The sequence below is a fragment of the Silurus aristotelis genome, assembly GCF_946808225.1.
Source record: "Silurus aristotelis genome assembly, chromosome: 26".
In the NCBI taxonomy this organism is placed as follows: domain Eukaryota; kingdom Metazoa; phylum Chordata; class Actinopteri; order Siluriformes; family Siluridae; genus Silurus; species Silurus aristotelis.
Window position 1 is genome coordinate 3,820,565 of NC_139599.1, and position 18,454 is coordinate 3,839,018.

An 18,454-nucleotide genomic window follows, 5' to 3' on the forward strand; every position below is an offset into this window, starting at 1 on the left:
CGGTTCACAAGAGCACTAGCCCCACCTACTGTCTGGAAGTATAGGCATTTTCTCGTTTAACAACATCAAGGCAAGAAAGCATTCAAATTCAATCAAAGAAAACGCTTCAAATTTCGTTAGGATTAATATTTCTAGATTTATTCGGATAGTAGCAGCCTACACTTTATTTTTCACACCACAAATGAGGTCCGGCGTTAAGCAAATAAAAAAACCGAGTCATTCAAAGCACAACAAAACTTTTTACTTTTGCATAAAACACAGATCGAAGGCAGCGTAACAATTACTAAAGCTGAAATTTGCTGTTGATTTTACTTATACCTGTTACACATGTTTCCTCAAGGGTTCTTTGTATTTGAAGGTTTCTTACCTGCTTCTAGTTCTCTGTTTAAAAGAAAAACCCTATATACCATTTCCATTGGTATTAAGCGTTTACCTTAAACTATTAAACCTCCACCAAAGAACTCTTGGGGATTTCAGCTGAATAGGATGAGTGAGGGAAAAAAAGTGTTGAGAATAACATGAAACTCGACTAGTCCTCCAGTCCTTGGCGAGAGAAGTAGTCCTCCAGTTCGCTGAGTCTCTGGATTAGCATGAAGTTCAGGTCTGCGTCTTTATTTTTGGCTCTGCGGGACCCCTTTGTTCGGAGAGAACCCAGGTTGGCCTTAGCTTTGCGTTTGCGTGGTAAAGTGAAATCTGGGAAATCTAACACTCGCTTTCGTTTCTGATTGCCAATGCAGACTAGTGTACCGTTCTTCTCCTTTGGCTCCTCGAAGATCGTCTCCAAGCTTCTGGGAGAATTGGAGAAGACATGAGACATTAAATTCCGAACATGAAATCAATATAGGGGTGTAACGGTACATGTATTCATACAGAACTGTTTCGGTGCAGGGCTTTCGGTTCGGTACATGCGTATCGAATGCCTTTTTACGTGCGGAGTTACAATCTGAGTGACAGACCGCACTTTGAGCACGTCAGTTTATTTGTTTATTTAAATTTTTTAATTAAAAAAATATATATATTTTTTGCACAGTTTCACTGGATTTTATTTTTCATTTATTTTTTACTTTAGGGGTATAAAAAAGAAACTAGAGTTAGCGCAGTGTCACTGTTTTTTTTTTTTTTTTTTTTTATATTATTATGTATTTACTTTTTTTTTATGTATTTAATTTTATTTGTGCCAATTTAATAGAATACTCAATATAAACAATATAATAAGGTGTACTAAATTAATTTGATTTATTGAATTTTATTTTTATATATATTATTTTCATAAAATATTAGTTAATATATTAGATAAACAAGCAGGCATTTTATTTTAATTTGTTTTCAAATTGTAAACTGTTGCTGTTCACAAATATTAATAATAATAAACCGTTAATAAAAAAATAAAAAAACGACAAGCAGTTACTTAAAAACTGAGGCATATACCGAACCGTGAATTTTGTGCACCGGTACACCCCTAAAATCAATATGAAATAAATATTGATTTAAAATGAGCAAACAAGCGCCATTGACACCAGACCTGTTTGGAGTTGGCGATTTGTAATTCTTGTTGGTGTAAATCTCCTCCAGACTGAACTCCTTCTTCTTTAATCTGATCAGGGGACAGATTTCAGACAAAATGCAACCAAATGTAAACAGGAACTCAGGAAAAACAGACCCTGAATGACATGAATCATGTTCATTGTTGACTTGGTTTATCTTCACTTTAGCTATTTATGCATTATTTACTATTTAGCAATTTATAAATCTATTTCCGCTTGTTAAAGGAGCCCTGAATGCTGTTCAGGATGGAGTTTTCCTTCATATGAAGTCTAAACAAACAACCCAGATACCAGCTCACCTCTTTGGTTTGGGCAGCCCCATGGGGGTGAGATTTTTGTCAGGTTTGGGCACCGTCTTGCGGATACGAATCTGAGAAACTCTTTTAGACCTTTGGACTTGTTTCGACGCAGAGCTGGATTCATGAAGCCTCACCTAGATGACATTTATACCACAAAGATAGATAATATATAGAATATATCACACCTGTAATATAGTAAAAAAAAAAAAGAAAAAAGTCTATAATATACATATGTCTATGTATATATAAATAAAAGATATAAAAACCTCAACTAAAACTTAAAACGACCTCTATCAACTCAAATGCTATTGTGAGTGATGCAGTAGTGATCCACACACCTGCTTGTCCTCTCCAGAGGGTTCCAGGTTGTGCAGTTCAGGCTTTTTTATGTCTGTATCAGTAATGGAAAAAGTGGGCACAGTTTCCAAAGGAGACGCCTCCAACCTCACCACTTTGACACTAGGGCTATATCGTGCAGTAATATCTGAGCTCCTCTCTGGGCTGAGGGGAATCTTTAGAAGTCGACGTGGGGATGGAAACGAGCATGATTTCCTGAATATAAAAAAAACAACCACCAATAAACTAAAAGAGCATCGCAAAGGATACATCATACACTGTATGGGAAAAAGTTTGTGGACACTTCACTTCACCATAAGATTGGTATAAGCTTTCTGAACATCGCATTACACATTTTAGTCTATATTTGCTATTATAATAACCTCCACTCTCCTGGGAAGAGGTTCCACTAGATTTTTGAGTGGTTGTGGGCATTTGTGCTCATTCAGCCACAAGGGTGTTAGTAAAGTCAGGCACTGAGGAGGCCTGGGGTGCAGTCAGCATTCACATTCATTCCAAAGGTGATTCTATTCAATAGGGTTACAAAAAAATACATCTATATAATCAGTAAAAGCAGATATTTATTTGCATGAGACCCACCATACTGAACCAGTTTTCTTTCTGGGAAGAGAATCTTGGCCGGATCGCTGAACATAGCTATGAGCGCAAAAGAGAAGGGAATCAGAACAGGTCAGATTTCTCGACAATTCCTACAGAAAACGTTCATAATACATTACATTACAGGCATTGTTCAGACCATAATCCAGAGCAAAATGATCTCAAATGAGTCATGACTTGATCCAGTTGGTTTACAATCAGGGCTTAACTTTCAAAATACAACATTTCCTATGAATGGAAATAAAGTTTTCTTGCCTTCTTACACATATCCTTTAGTTGCTTTGTAAAAAAAAAATGAACTTGTGTTGAAAACGTGAATTTCGGTACGCATGCATGTTTTACCCAACAGTAGGTTTTAGATCCTTTTTTTTTTTAATTCCCCTTGATGCTATGAACTGGAATTGTCAACACTTGCATTTTTACACAGCTTATTCCTCAATAATTTCCTGCTTATACCACAGTGCTCTTAAATACTTCAATCTGATTGGACACAAAGCCTTGATTCATTTTCTAGCATATATTATTTTTTTTATTTTTTTTAAGTCAAGCTATTAGTTTATATAGTTGTATATTCCATGTGTATTGAGTAACAGCTACACAGTTATTGTTAGTTAACAATCCCTCTGTGGGAAAGCTGAAGCATGGACACGGCATTAACAAGGTTTATTTTTTTCCATTAACTTCAAGAAAAACTTCATTGAAAAATTCCTGTAGAGTGGCAGAAATAAAACACTGATTATAGAAAAATATTTTACTTCAGGGTAGTAATAAACGACGCAGAAAATGTTCCGTGAGACTACACCCCTAAAGGTTTTACTGAGGTAATTATAATTTTTTGCTTGGTGCTGAAAAGTTTCAATAACCAGTATTTACTTATTCACTCACCTGTGATCATTATCCAGACCCGGTGGGCCGGTGTAATCAGCCAATGGCCGAAGAGGAGAACTCTTGTTCTGAACAATAATCTGGTCCTTCACAGTATTGACCAACGCAGATGACGGGGATATGAAAGAGAAAGGGGAATGGATGTGGCGTAACCGCGGTGAAAAAGAACTCGGAGAGGACATGGTCATCACTGTGCTCAGTCCTGCCCTTGAGAAACTCCCTTTTCTCACAGAATTCATGGGGAAATAAGCAGGAGGCTGCAAATGCTGTGCCATATTTGTGTCAAAAAGTGGTGGGATATGGGGCTTCAAACCTCCACTTTGATTTGACTGTAGTGGGTGTCTTACAACAGACTTCCAAGGGTCCATTTTTAGTTTTGGTAGGGGTAAACTGAAAACTTGACTGGTGTTCAGTGGAAGCCATTTGGAGTACAAATGGTCCTTATGATGGTGGAATTTGAGTTTAGATGCAATTCTGTGGTGTCTCATCAGAGGCAGGACATTCTTGATGAAGGACCTATTAGGAATCAAGCAGCAGGCGATGTCATCCAGGTAATTTAGAAGATTGCTCATACTGTGGTTAGATTGTGTTCGTGTATCAAGTAGATTTGACAGCCCATTCCCAGGACCTGAGTCGGTCCAGGGCAAAAGAAATCCCATAGCTGAAAGGCAAGCCTTGTAAGAGTCCAAAGGTACCACCACTGGGGTGACAAATGTGCGACGGGAATATGGGTAAGTTTTTACCCTTAGACAGGCAAATGCTCCATTCCTCGAGGAGGACTGGGAACCTATAACCTTTAACTGTTTGCTCTTTCCCTTTCCAAATTCATGTGTTCTCTCATTATCAACTAGACTTGAAGCATGTTCTAAAAGTAAATCTTTGCTTGAACCTGGCATGATCTCTAAAAGGGTTGGGATCTTGAAAAAGGCAGAAACAGATACAACTTCAGAAAATGGCCACGCCTGTTTTTTGCCCATTTTTGGACTTTTTGTGGATAGGGTCATAATCAAGGGAGAAGGACAAGTTTCGGGTTTGTTAGCGGTCCTAGACTGGCTGATTAAGGGTGACACGCTTGCTGTCAAGCCTGACAGAGGTGGTCTTGACAGGACAGACTTTCCCTCTGACTTAGAATTTGGAATATCTGAACTTACGCTACTGGGACCATAATTGTTACACAGGCTTCCCTCCAAAGAACCGTTAAAAACTTCACTACTAAAAGAAGGCACCTCAAGTTGTGCTGATTCATGTGAACACTGATCAGTAGAGTGACACTGAATGCTCGCATCCAAGCTTTCAGAAGACTCAGGCTCCGGATAAAAAGATGGCGCGTTTTGACTGTCTTTTTCGTCCGCAATACCGAGCACAACATCCTGTTCCATGTTCTCAAAGTCTTCATAATCCAAAGCCTGAAAGTAGTTACCAACTCCAAAAGCTGCCTTCACTTGTCCGGATGAGCCTCCATTGAGTGGCAGAGGGTCCGGGACCCCAATGTTATGATTACAATCGGAGTTATGTGCAGATAAATCAATCGCGGTCCCTGAATCAACCCATGGAGGGCACACAGTGTCCCTACTTCCATGACTAACCGATCCCTGAGAGGATATCTTGGACATGGCGCCATCGTTCTTTTCCTCGGCTGAGTGTTTTTCTGTAGGAATACAACAAGAAAATATAACTTAACTGGTAATAACTAGTGTACTTCATAATATTGCAATCTTTTTTGAAATATCATTTGAGGTTTTACAAAATATCAGTCAAATGAAAGATTTCTCAGGTAAACAGGATATTTTTCATAAAGCAATAGACATAAAAAATGTTTTCAAGACAAATATTTAGTTGGCAACTGGCCTTAATCAAACCCCTAAATTCATTGTTTTCAAGTCATTCATCTCTAAAATTGCACTTTCGTCGTGGCTGAAAAATCCAACCAATTTTACTTCTGTGGTACAAGAGAGAGATTCGCAAAAAAACAAAAAGCTGACTGGCTGTTGCATGTCGATCTCATTTGTAGTCGTAATACAGTGAATTATATTTGGACCAGCGAAAGAAAGAACTACAAGACTCAGAAAACCACCAAAAAAGTGCAGCAGGAGCATTTCAATTAGCGTTATAGGTAGCATTACATAGACATCGAAAAAATGAAGACCTCTTTAAAATGATTTAAGACTTTTTATGGCTTATAATTAAGGTTATACTTGTTTTTTTAGACTCTGTGGAAACCCTTTTGATCAACTGTGCATTTAATTGTTCACCAACATTATGAAAAAGACTATTTGCAGTAGCTTGACTAGTTGTGACTATTTGTGTGGCTATTTTACAGACATAATACACTGGCATGATGATACATTTAATGATATTTTGTATAGTAGGGTTTAGAAGTGGCAAACCCTTCAAGTTACCTCAGGGACAGTTTTGAGCCAATTTACTTTTATGCCATGTGGATGAGACCCTTATTCAGAGCCTTATAATCACTGAACCACGTCCCCACCCCACAATTCCAGTCGTGGCGTCAGTATATTGCTGCTATTCTACAATCACAAACAAGCCATAGCAGTAAATGTACACAAGGTTACATAAACATCAATCTGTTGGTCCATTGTTTGTGGTATTTGGACCAATCAGAAACCTCCAGAAAATTCTTTTTTTAAGTAGCTGAAAAGAACGTTTTTGGGCTCATGATAATTTAAATTTATCAACCAAAACATTTTTATCTTTGCGTATTTATATTTATTCCTAAAAACATTAAAATTCATCTTAGTGCAAAAAGGGCTTCAAATTCCCATCCCCGATTTTTAACAAGTGACTACTTCCACCTTTCTGAAACCATCTCTTTACAAATATATTTATACCATAAGTGCTGGAAGGTGCGATACTCGGAGCAGTCGGTGTGTTTGAACAGCCAGCAGTGACGTTTCTTCCCAGAAGACTAACTTCACTGTGAAGCAGAGCTAGACTTGTTCCATGTGCAGTGCCTTGGACGTGCAGCTGCTCGATCCGCCGCTCAACTGCCTCCAACCTCTGGCTCAATGTCCCGAAAGTATCTGTCATCAAGCGTTTCATTTCGTTTTGATGGGCCACAAGAACGCGCTCGAGAGAACCTATTTGTTCAGGACGTTCAGGAGGCAAGGTCAGCGGCGGTGTCCATTCTGTGGATCTGAACCTGTCCGCTGAAAAAATAAATGAAAAAAGAACAGGAAACATATATTAAATTATAACTGCTTGTTTTTTTTCCCCCCCCATCATGGCTTTCAGACACCAGAAGACTGCACCATGGTAACCATAGTAACAGCAATGCTAAGCACAGGTAGTAGTTATCTAATGTCAACTGCATGGTTATTTTAAACTCCTCAGCCAAGCATTAATTAGAGAAAAAAAAAACGAAAATGCTCCAATATGATGCAGTCTGAAGTATATTATTTATCTTATATAGAAGTAATGTCTTGATACTAACAATAACACACACACACACACACACACACACACACACACATATATATATATATCTCACTTCTAATGTAAAGCAGGTCTCAATAAACATATCACTAAGATTATTACAGCAACAAAAAACGTTTTCTGATAAGCCGTCGAAATAAATAAAGCAACACAAAAACAATTCTTCACTCATTCAACCCTTAATAACTGCTCTACCACGTCTCCTCCCAAGAGATCCAGAGTGTCATTAAATTGCTGTTATTCTACAAACAAGCCATAGTGGTGAGAGTACAAAGGCACTACATACACATCAAACTGTTGTCCATTTTATGTCAAATTTGAACCAATCACAAACAGGGAGAGCTCTTAAGAGTCTTCTTCTTCTTACGGTTTCTCCCATTAGGGGTCGCCACAGCGGATCGTCCGTCTTCACACCCCCTTGTCCTCTACATCTGCCTCTTTCAAACCAACTACCTTCATGTCTTCCCTCAACACATCCATAAACCTCCTCCTTGGTCTTTCTCTTTTCCTCCTTCCTGGCGGCTCCATCCTCAGAATTCTCCTACCGATATACCCCATGTCTCTCCTAGGCACATGTCCAAACCATCTCAATCTCGCCTCCATCACCTTGTCACCAAAACGTCCTACATGCGCCGTCCCTCTAATAAACTCATTTCTAATCCTGTCCATCGTCGTCACTCCCAACCAAAACCTCAACATCTTCAGCTCTGCTACCTCCAACTCCACCTCCTGTCTTTAACTCAATACCACTGTCTCTAAACTATACATCAATACAGGTCTCAGTAGAGATACAAATTACAGAAAAACTACATTTTAATCTTAGCATTTTTATAAAAATACCATAAAAGCAAGTTAAATGTGCAAAAATTAGTGCACAGAATGCTTCAAATTCCCAATTTGTAACTTGTGTGACTACACTAGTTTCCACCTATCTGAAGCCATCGCTTTTTAATTATATTTTAAGTGCTGGAAGGGGGGATACAGCAAAAAAACTTATTGGACTGTACCAAACTTACAAGCCATAAAGACAATGTGTTTGGTTGGTTTCTCATGGTTGGGTTTGATTGATTTGCTTGCCCCCTTTCCTTGCAACTTGAACGAGCTACGTTTTCAACTATGGTAATAAATAAATCATAAGTCATTCCATTACCTTCATCTGTGCCAGCTTTAAAACTAGTGTTACCTCCCAAGTGACCATTTATCTCTGAAGACGGCTGCTTCTGCTGTTTATCAGTGTCCAGTATTAATGACGTTTGAGGTTCCTGTACAGAGCACATCCTTGTATCTTCCTTCCCAATCTCTGCTTTCACAGTTCCTCTGTAGGCCATCGCCAACAGGTCTTCATAAAGTGCAGATTGGGGGCAGGGACCAGTTGAAGCAACCGGCCTTGTTTCGTTGGGATCGGCCAGGGGGTTGGACAACATCTTTATGAACTAGAGCAGGAACACTGGGGGTGAAAAAATATTATATATATACACTGTGCATAAATGATGCATTTATCCGAAGTGGAGTCAATTCAATTAAACTGGTGATTGCTGAGAACATAAGCAACAGCAACCATTGGTGATTAAATGTGGGTGTGTCCAACGACATCACAAAGTCTTTGTAAATGTGGAGCAACTTAAAGCAGCCGCTACTATTAGGATTGAAGGTGAGTGATGAGCCGTCTTCTGATTTGCGAGATGCTAGCTGCATCACCCATGGACAAAAAATAGGAAAGCTTCTTGGAGACTTCATAGTGTATGGTATAGTGACTAAAGATTTGTAGCGATAAATGTGTAAAAAAAACCAAACTGGGCCGGTTTGGTGTAGGGATAAGAATTCATAAACTTCTGGTCAATAGTGGAAGGTCTTAGCCATTAAGCCATTACAATACCATACCAACCTGCACCAGTCCAACTTTCCCGATTTATAGCACCAATCCAATGCAGACATCCTCATCTGCTATCTACATACATGTCATCCCAAGTAATGCAAACGCCTGAGACATGATCGTGGTATTTTTTCAAACAAAATGTGTCTTGCTTGTTCTCAACCATAATAAGTGTCATGGCAGACATTACAAGCATTTTATGACCATCAATACATGAGGACTTAATGGTCCAATAAGAAATGTGAACCCATTGTTTTTATCTCTACAGTTTATTTGGAGGATTATGGAAAAATTCAAGTGTCAGAATCTGGTATTTGAATGCCAGGGAGGCATAATGAGTTTCGGTGCAACCTCCCAGCTTGGGGTTCAATCCTGATTGCAAGATATTATCTATCAGTTGCCCCATACCCATATGGGTTTCCTCCGGTTCAGCCAGTTTTCTCCCATCGCCCCAAAACATGCCTGTATGTGGATTGAGTGTGTGTCATTTCCCAGTGTGTTCAATATCACACACCGGCTTCTTATCCATTTCCATTCTCCACACCCTTGTGCACTCCCTTGACCTCCCTTCTGAAGATGAATCAAGGAATCAAGGAATGATGAAAGAACTTAACTGTCTATATATACACATGATAAATAAACCCCACCAGAATTTTAGTTCTTTAGTGCAAATAAACCATTAAAACATGCAATTCTCTTGCCTAAGAAATACACACTTGAATGAAATCTGTAGTCTGTAAATATGAGCATTGGATGCAAATCAGTGGTTTAAGATCTTACTTTCACAAGTGTTTCTAAAATGCAAATAGAAAAGGATGGAAAAAGAAGATCTCAGGACTTGCCTGGGAGATGAACCCAGGATGACTTGGCTTCACAAATAGAAGTGATGAATAGAATCAATAACAGGGGTTTTATTGAAATATTTAGGTTCTATTGACAAAATAACTGGTGCATACCTTCATTAACAGCCAATCAAAAAGCCTCGGTGTTTCAGGACAAACTCTAGTAAGATGTTTCCATGAAACTCGATCATTACTTCTGGCTCCATTTCTGCGTCCCTGCTGCATGTAAATCGCAACAACTGTTTCCGGCGGCGTCGCAGCACCGGGGCGTTTGATGTGGAATAAAATGGCGATTTTTTTTGTTTTTGTTTTTACAATCTTTTTTTCTTTATCATAACTATTATGAATTCGGGCCTTGTTTGACATACGGATTTCCAAAGCACGTAAAAAAAATAAACAACGCTATCAAACAATTGCACGAAGAAGAAACCGAATTGTGAACGTTACTTCCGGCGCTCTTGTAGCTCGCGTCCTATTGGTTGGTTTTCGGCAGGCGTCGCATCTGATTGGCTGTTCAATGTTTTCACCATTTTAATGTTTAACGTCTGATAGAATGACTGTGTTATAAATTTGTTGTTGTTTAGAAATAGGCCTTTCTTGGACTTCTTTTGGTTAAATGTAACGGGCTATGTTACATTTACAATAGGCTACTAAAAACAATGAATATTACAATATTAAAATCATGTCAAATTATATGTTTTTAAGACACATGCATGTTTCTTTAGTTTCTATGTAACAATCTGAATAAAAGGCAAAAACACACAAACAAATGGACAATAAATGAGAAAAGAAAGTGGACAGATGAATCCAAATTGGACCGAAGAAGAGAGCAGACTGCTTCACCCCCACAGTCAAACATGGAGGCTAAAGCTTAAGGATTTAGGGTTGTTTAGGAGCAGGTGAAGGCTGTAGACGTATTCTGGGTGAAAGGAAAACTTAACCAACATGGCTACTGTTTCATACTTCAACACAGTGGTGCACAGTAACAAAGGAAATGTCATGTAAAGCTTTTTCACATGTCTGTACTATACTGAAATATTTCTATTTGGGGGGAATTTTACGTTTACTTCACTACATTTCAAAGTCAAATATCTTAATGTTTTACTACATTAAATAAAATAAACCGAATACTTGCCAAAAGTGTTCTTCACTAGTTGGAGATGTCATTCTAGCCTTGTGATCCAGTTCATCTCAGAGCAGTTTAATAGGATTTAGGTGTGGTGACTGGGCAAGACGTTTCATTATCTATAACATTCCCATCCAGATGACTGTTTGCTCTCTAATGCTTATAGAGCTTAGACATATAATTTTAAGTCATTGTCTTGTTGTATGGTGAAGTCAGTTCCAATTAGCCTCAGTTCAGATGGAATTGCATGGTGTTAAATCAGTGGTGGACGAAGTAGAGATACACTAAGTAAAATATCACTCCAGCAAAAGTGTTCACTTGAGTAAAAGTACTATGATTTATGATGGCTATAATGTTCCTGTTATAATTTTTGTCACAAGACTCTGACTTGACTTTGAAATGTAGTCAAGTTAAAGTAAAACTCTTCCCAAATGGAAATACTTCAGTAGTAAACATACATGAAAAAGCTACTTAAGTACAGAAACAAAACACATTTACTAAATTAATAAAACTCATTTTAACGGCACAAATTTTTTACTAACGTGCGATTAAGGCATTTGTGTTTGACCATTTTTATTAAATATATAAATAAATAAATAAATAAATAAATATAAAAGAGGCTAAATTAAAACCTTTAACGCAAAACACATTCATTCACGACATCCTTTCTTTACTCAGATATAAAATAAACAAATAAGTAAACTCCACTGAACAATTATTTTTAAGAGCATGAATACTGGAACCACATCCCATGGTCTGATGAGACTAGGATGAGAAGGTGTCCAGTATGTGTATCAAGAAAAATGTGTCTTGCCTACAATACAAGGTTTTCCAACATAATACTGACCCCAAACACACCGGCAAGATAACAATTGTCTCGCTGAGGAAACTGAAGGTGAAGGTGATGGAGTGTGAATGTATGTGTCCATAACCTGAACCATATTGAGCACCAGTGGGGATCCTCAAGCGGAAGGTGGACAAGTACCATGTGTCCAATATCTATCTATCTATCTATCTATCTATCTATCTATCTATCTATCTATCTATCTATCTATCTATCTATCTATCTATCTATCTATCTATCTATCCATCTATCTATCCATCTATCATATTCTGTTTATCACAGAATGGTGCATTTTATAAATGAAATGAATGTCCCTGTCCTACTGTCCCACATATTTGCTGTGTAAGAGCAGGAGTGTTTGGAGTGTAAACGTGTGTTTCTCCTCCATCCCCCTCTGGTGGACAAACATCAACAAGGAAGCGCAAATCAGAGCACAGAAAAGTAGCTCAGAACACGGACTTGCGTTTTCTTTCAATTCACCTTCTACTTCTAAATCACTCAGATTTCTTCACCCAAGCTGATCATCCAGAAATCTGCAGGATGGTAAGTACATTTCGGCCACATGCGCCATCAGGTGGCTTTCGCCCTCCTTCTTCTCCAATTCTATACTTTTAACCTGAATGTAGACTTAGAGGACAGTGTCACCAGGCACATAGTAGTAGGACATAGAGCCTGCTGTAAGGTCACGTGACCTGTCAGGATTACCCTGTGTACTAAAGATGATCGGGACACCCTGAAAAGTTGTAGTGGTGTAAAACGCACTTGGCTTACCGCTTTTACTTCCTAAAAAGAAGAAGAAGAAGAAGAAGAAGAAGAAGAAGAAGAAGAAGAAGAAGAAGAAAACTGACCCGTAATGACGAGATGTTAATGCCCTCCGAGGTTTAATACAACCAGGTTACGTCTCGCGCATTATATGTTACTACTTTGCTGCACAGTTTTGACGTTTTGGGTCGTTGTGATGTCACGTGTGCCGACACCAAATAAATAAACAAATCTGTCAAATCTTTTGTTTCTTTCACTTTAAAATGTGGCTTGCTTTATGTTTAATATCAATGTTGATGTGTTTATTTATTTATTACATTTCTATAAGAAAGCGCATTAGTTTTTTTAATTTTTTTTTGCTGAAATATTGACTTATTGACTTATTTATTTATTTATTTATTTATTTGTTTGTTCGTTTGTTTTAGTTTTAGTTAGTTGATTTTTTTTCCCGTTCTTTGTCATTATGTGCATCATTTAGTTTTAAAACTGAATTTAGAATCTTTTATGTCAATCATTTTGAGGTTTTTGACTCTAAACAAAAAGTTTACATGTATAAGATTATTGTATTATGGACACAAAGTAACAATAACATTATTATTATTATTGTTCTTGTTGTTCTTCCTCTTCTTTTTATCATTCTAACTTATTATTATTATTATTATTATTATTATTATTATTATTATTATTATTATTATTATTATTATTATAGTGTACCTTTAAAAAGAAATCCAAGATACACAATTTGACTTCCTTCTTTCATTCTTTGCATCATTTATTTTATAAAACTGATGTAATTTTGAATTTTATGTAAATTATTTTGAATTTGACACTTAACAAAAAGTGTAGGTGTATAAGATTATTGTTATTGTTGATCAGTATAAATAATAATTATAATAATAATAATAATAATAATAATAATAATAATAATAATAGTAATAATAAAATAAACAAATAATATACCTTAGGACACAAAGTAACAATAATACACAATTGAACTGCCTTCAATTGCACCTACCTGATAAAAGTCTAAAGGGGTTAAAAGTATAGACCCTTAAGAGTGACCCCCAAGCTACCCCCCGCCCCCCATCAGAGTGATCTGATTGGGACCATGACATGTGGTTTTGAAATGCACTTTCAGCTTCCATTTTGCAAAGTGAAAATAACATGCAACAATATGTGGAAATGTGACAGCACAGACATTAAAGTTGTGTTTGCACTTGTCATGTGTAGAGTAAATTGGAAGAGACCCAGAAAGCTGCGGAGGAGGTGAAAGACATCATGCTGGAGAACCTGAATAAAGCAGAGGAAAGAAAAGAAAAACTGGAGGATCTGGACCAGCGGGCTGCTGTGTTACTGAATAAAGTGAGCATGCTGTCTTTTTTATGTTCAGTCACTTCAAATTGAGTTAATTTGAAATATTTGATGCTACAAGAAAAAAAATCGTAATAGAAGAAAAGGTCGTAATAGTTGCTAATGTGAGGAAAAAGTCATTATACAGTATATTGTGCAAGAGTTATACTATGAGATAAAAAGCTGTAATATTTTGTGAAAAAGTAATAATATAAAGAGAAAAAAGTCAGAAGTTAAAAAAAGAAATGTATATATTGGGAAAAGAATACATTCATTTCAGTAGGTATTTGTAACATACACTAAATGGACGAACGTACAAGGCCACCTGACTTTTCCAGCAATATACAGTATGTGGTTCTTCCCCAAACTGTTACGACAAAGTCGGAGGCACCCAATTGTATAGTGTAAAATTTTCCCTTCACTTAGACCAAAACCTGTTCCAGCATGACAAGGCCCCTGTGCACAAAGCCAGCTCCATGAACATATATACTTTACATGGGTTGGAGTGGAAGATCTTGTATAGTTTAGAGACAGTGGCATTGAGTAAAAGACAGGAGGTGGAGTTGGAGGTAGCAGAGCTGAAGATGTTGAGGTTTTGGTTGGGAGTGACGACGATGGACAGGATTAGAAATGAGTTCATTAGAGGGACAGCACATGTAGGACGTTTTGGAGATAAGGTGAGGGAGGTGAGATTGAGATGGTTTGGACATGTGCAGAGGAGGGATATGGGGTATATCGGTAGAAGAATGCTGAGAATGGAGCCACCAGGAAGGAGGAAAAGAGGAAGACCAAGGAGGAGGTTTATGACTGTGGTGAGGGAAGACATGCAGGTATTTGGTGTAAAAGAGGCAGAGGTAGAGGACAGGGTGGTATGGAGACGGATAATCCGCTGTGGCGACCCCTAATGGGAGCAGCCGAAAGAAGAAGAAGGAGTGGAAGATCTTGAGTGGCCTCTTTAAAGCCCTAACTTCCACCCTATTAAACACCTATGGGATGAATTGGAATGCTGACTGCATCCCAGGCCTCCTCACCTCCATTAGTTCCTGACTTTACTAACACCCTTGTGGCTGAATGATCACAAATCTCCACAACACACTTCAAAATCTAGTCGAACATCTTCTCAGAAGAGTCGAGGTTATAAAAGCAAACAAGGAATAAATGTAGAATGGGATGTTTAAAAAGCACATACTCCAATTTTATATACTGTATATCAAATATGCTATAGCAGCATGAATAAATCCTCATATACAGTAAAGCATATTTAGGGTTAAAGTCATTTTTATTATTAATAAAATTGTAATCTTCTAATAATTTTTTTTCCAAAGCACTGATACTGGAGACTCCTTCCATAAATACATATGTGTGAATAAGTAGTTACTATAGAACAATAACATTATTAAACAAACACATTGATATAAACCTGATTTATACGAAAATTCTTTGGATTCAGGCTGACACTGTAGAACCGACTTAATTAAAAGTAATGGCACCTTCAAAAAAATCTATCAATCAATCAAACATACAGCATGTGTCTATTTTGATTTTAGTCGCAGTCCTTCCAGAAGAAGTCGAAACAGGTGAAGCAGAAGAAAAGGAGGGAGTATCTGAAGAGTAAAGCAGGACTGATCGCAATTGTGGTGGTTTTGGCGCTGGTGATCATCATCATCATCGCCATCATGTTCAGCAACACCCGTTCCGGGAGTGACCCAAGTGTGCAGCGAGCTGCTGTTACGCCTAAACCGAACATAACAGAACAGCTTTAGGACTCTGCCGAGGAAACACGAAGAGGACAGAAAACAACTGCTGCCCTTAAAAAAAAGAACATTTTATATAAGGGGACATTATTTAAAATGCCTTTACATATCAGGGCTTCATGAAATGTTCAAACGAATGTAGAAATTTTAAATAGACCATAAATATAAAAATGCCAAACTTCTTCAAGGCCATTTTGATTGCCTGGGAAACATTTCCACTCCTGGCTCATTTGTTGCCACAATAAACACACCAGGCATTTTCCACTACAAACTTATTTCCATACAAAGGCAACATATTATGCCGTAGATCATTTTTCACACAAACAGAAACAGGAGTCGAAAAGATCTTTTAGGAAAACAAAATTTGTTTCTAGATTTTTGGTGCCACCACAGGACACATGCTCTTTAAGGTACTTATTTAAATTCTAATCACTAATCACCTTGTTGTACATTTAGCTGTTTGTATATTTCAGTGTTCTCTGGTTTCTCAAAGTTCTTGTATTTGAAGCTCATCCTGGGCAGAATGGTGGTGATTGGTTGATACCTCACAGCTCCAGGGTTTGGAAATGAGCTTAGGTTACTGGCTCATGTTGTTCCAGGTTCTGAGTGGGTTTTCACTGGGTTCCAAGGTTTCTTCCTACTGCCCAGGATCATGTGAGTGAAGCGGTGCCTCTAGGTATGATTGAGTGCAAGAGTGTGTGTGTGTGTGTGTGTGTGTGTGTGTGTGTGTGTGTGTGTGTGTGTGTGTGTGTGTGTGTGTATACGCTCCCGATCCATTATGACGCTGATCTAGATAAAGGTTTGACTGAAGATAAATGTACTTAATTAACAGCAAACGTGTTGTATATTTAATCATATTTCAGGTATATAAAGTGTTATCTACTGTTAAAACACTATACAAATAAAATGGAATTAAAGTGTGACTTTTTTTTTTTCTGTTTTTGACCAAATGTATGGATGAAATATATCATTTCCAGATCCTTGAAGGCATTTCTATGAAACCCAATATGCATCATGGACTTTAAAAGTACCTTAAACTCGAAAGTGTATTATTAATATTATATTCATAATCATTTTAATAACCTTTTATTTTAATAAGTTCTAATAAACCTCTATGTGGTCTTCTGCTGGTGAAACCTATCAGCCTCAAAGTTGAGGTTTTGTGAATGCTGAGATAAATTTCAGCTCACCGTGGTTATAAATTGTGATTATACAAGTTACTATTCATCTCCTCCTGGCATCTTAAACCCAAACTGGCCATTTTTCTCCGACCCTCTGTTACCAGCAAGGCTTCCACAGCATAACTGTTGCTCACTTAAAACGATTGTTTTTTGTTTTTCTCACCATTCTGTGAAAATGGCAGGAGATCAGTAGTTTCTGAAAAATACCCAAACCAGCCGTTTTGGTACCAACAATCATGACACACAGTGTGAGAATAGACGTTTCCCCATTCCGATCGTTGATGTGAACATTAAATGAACCTCCTGACCTGTGTCTGCCTGATTTAATCAATTGTGCTGCTGCTACATAAGTGAATAAATGGATAACTCTACATAGCCACCTAATATGTATCAGCATCTTTCATGAGTGATGGAAATGTATTGTGTTATTCAGGAAAAACTCCACACTTACTTCAGTGATCCATTTCATCATCATTCATTTAGCCTTCATGCTTCCATACAGCAGAAAGTAAACTGTCATTTCACAGGACAAAAATTTGTATTCCAAGAGCTTTACTTAGATTAGACATCATAAAAACATTACTGATCAAAATCTGAATTGAATTAAACATTACAGGATTAGCAACTCAAGATTAGTACCAGCCTTTCCCTTCGCATCACTGTACCGAAGCACGGACCCAGAGTGTTAATACGCATAGTTTCTTACAACATCGTTACTGTCACGAGCATAGATTTTATTCCAGGCTTTTGAATTTGGCCCATTGTAGAAAAGGATTATCGACTTTCATTAGTTTGAAAGAAGATTCATACAGAGGTACAATATGTTGGAACTAGGGGTGGGCGATATAGCAAATATATCATATACGTATAGATATACCTCACATTAATACCACAGAACTGCTGAATTTCGGAAATCTGATTAGTTAGAAGGTGTTGAGTCATTTTCTATAACAGCTGCTTGGACAATCGTTTCAATCATTTCCAATACAGTATATAGTACATTACATAATTCAATCCTAATAATAAAACACATTTCAGAAGTCGTTATTTAACCAAAAGATATAAATGATTATAGTGGTTTATGGACATTTATGGAATATTTGATTTTTCTCATCAAAACACGCGATTTTTTTCAAGAGAAGGAAGAAAAAAAATATGCTTCTCACGGATGTTCTGAAGGACTGTTATAGTGTAAATGTTAACAGGAACCAAATTGGTTTACTGATATTGCCTGTACGATGTAATTAAATAGAATTATAAATGGTTTAATCAAGACAAGCCTGTTATAGAAAAATAATCACAAGTTCGCTGTTATGTGGGGTTAATAATAAACATCAAAGTGTATATACTATATTTATGCGCATTATACTAGTGGACGTCTTTGTGATACACTATAGATTTTGTGGAATGTATGTTTTCATTTTCATCCAAAAATGAACACAAAAAAAATTTTTTATCCGAAAACAAACCTAATGATAAATTAGATATGATATGAGTCATATCGCCCAGCCCTAGTTTGGCACAGTTCAATATAGAATTATTGCAGTGTCAGCAATGGCAAACAAATGAGTAACACATACATCATAC

At 37.3% G+C, this 18,454-nt stretch overlaps 2 protein-coding genes and 1 long non-coding RNA gene across 7 annotated transcripts; 1 reads left to right on the forward strand and 2 right to left on the reverse strand.

Moving 5' to 3' along the window:
* Positions 1 to 116: 116 nt before the first annotated feature.
* LOC310720510 (uncharacterized protein) lies at positions 117 to 10,319 on the reverse strand. 5 transcript variants are annotated; one of them, XM_083531097.1, is made up of 11 exons: positions 9,965 to 10,315; positions 9,851 to 9,877; positions 9,725 to 9,742; positions 8,286 to 8,582; positions 6,532 to 6,849; positions 3,683 to 5,330; positions 2,780 to 2,836; positions 2,182 to 2,395; positions 1,844 to 1,977; positions 1,523 to 1,594; positions 117 to 788 (listed from the first exon to the last, which is right to left on the reverse strand). In XM_083531097.1, the coding sequence occupies exons 4-11, from the start codon at positions 8,557 to 8,559 to the stop codon at positions 530 to 532; spliced, it is 2,976 nt and encodes a 991-aa protein (XP_083387223.1). In that variant the 5' UTR covers positions 8,560 to 8,582; positions 9,725 to 9,742; positions 9,851 to 9,877; positions 9,965 to 10,315; the 3' UTR covers positions 117 to 529. The 5 variants fall into 5 exon arrangements, with proteins under 5 accessions (XP_083387223.1, XP_083387224.1, XP_083387221.1 ...); XM_083531098.1 differs by lacking the exon at positions 9,725 to 9,742 and having other exon boundaries at positions 117 to 785; positions 9,965 to 10,319; XM_083531095.1 differs by lacking the exon at positions 9,725 to 9,742.
* Positions 6,920 to 8,267, reverse strand: LOC310720549. Its single transcript, XR_014531772.1, has 2 exons — positions 8,165 to 8,267; positions 6,920 to 8,038 (listed from the first exon to the last, which is right to left on the reverse strand). It is a non-coding gene; the product is annotated as an uncharacterized lncRNA (long non-coding RNA).
* A 1,880-nt stretch (positions 10,320 to 12,199) lies between the features above and the next one.
* LOC310720543 (vesicle-associated membrane protein 5-like) lies at positions 12,200 to 16,604 on the forward strand. The gene is made up of 3 exons (XM_083531173.1): positions 12,200 to 12,363; positions 13,813 to 13,944; positions 15,480 to 16,604. The coding sequence occupies exons 1-3, from the start codon at positions 12,361 to 12,363 to the stop codon at positions 15,693 to 15,695; spliced, it is 351 nt and encodes a 116-aa protein (XP_083387299.1). The 5' UTR covers positions 12,200 to 12,360; the 3' UTR covers positions 15,696 to 16,604.
* Positions 16,605 to 18,454: the final 1,850 nt, after the last annotated feature.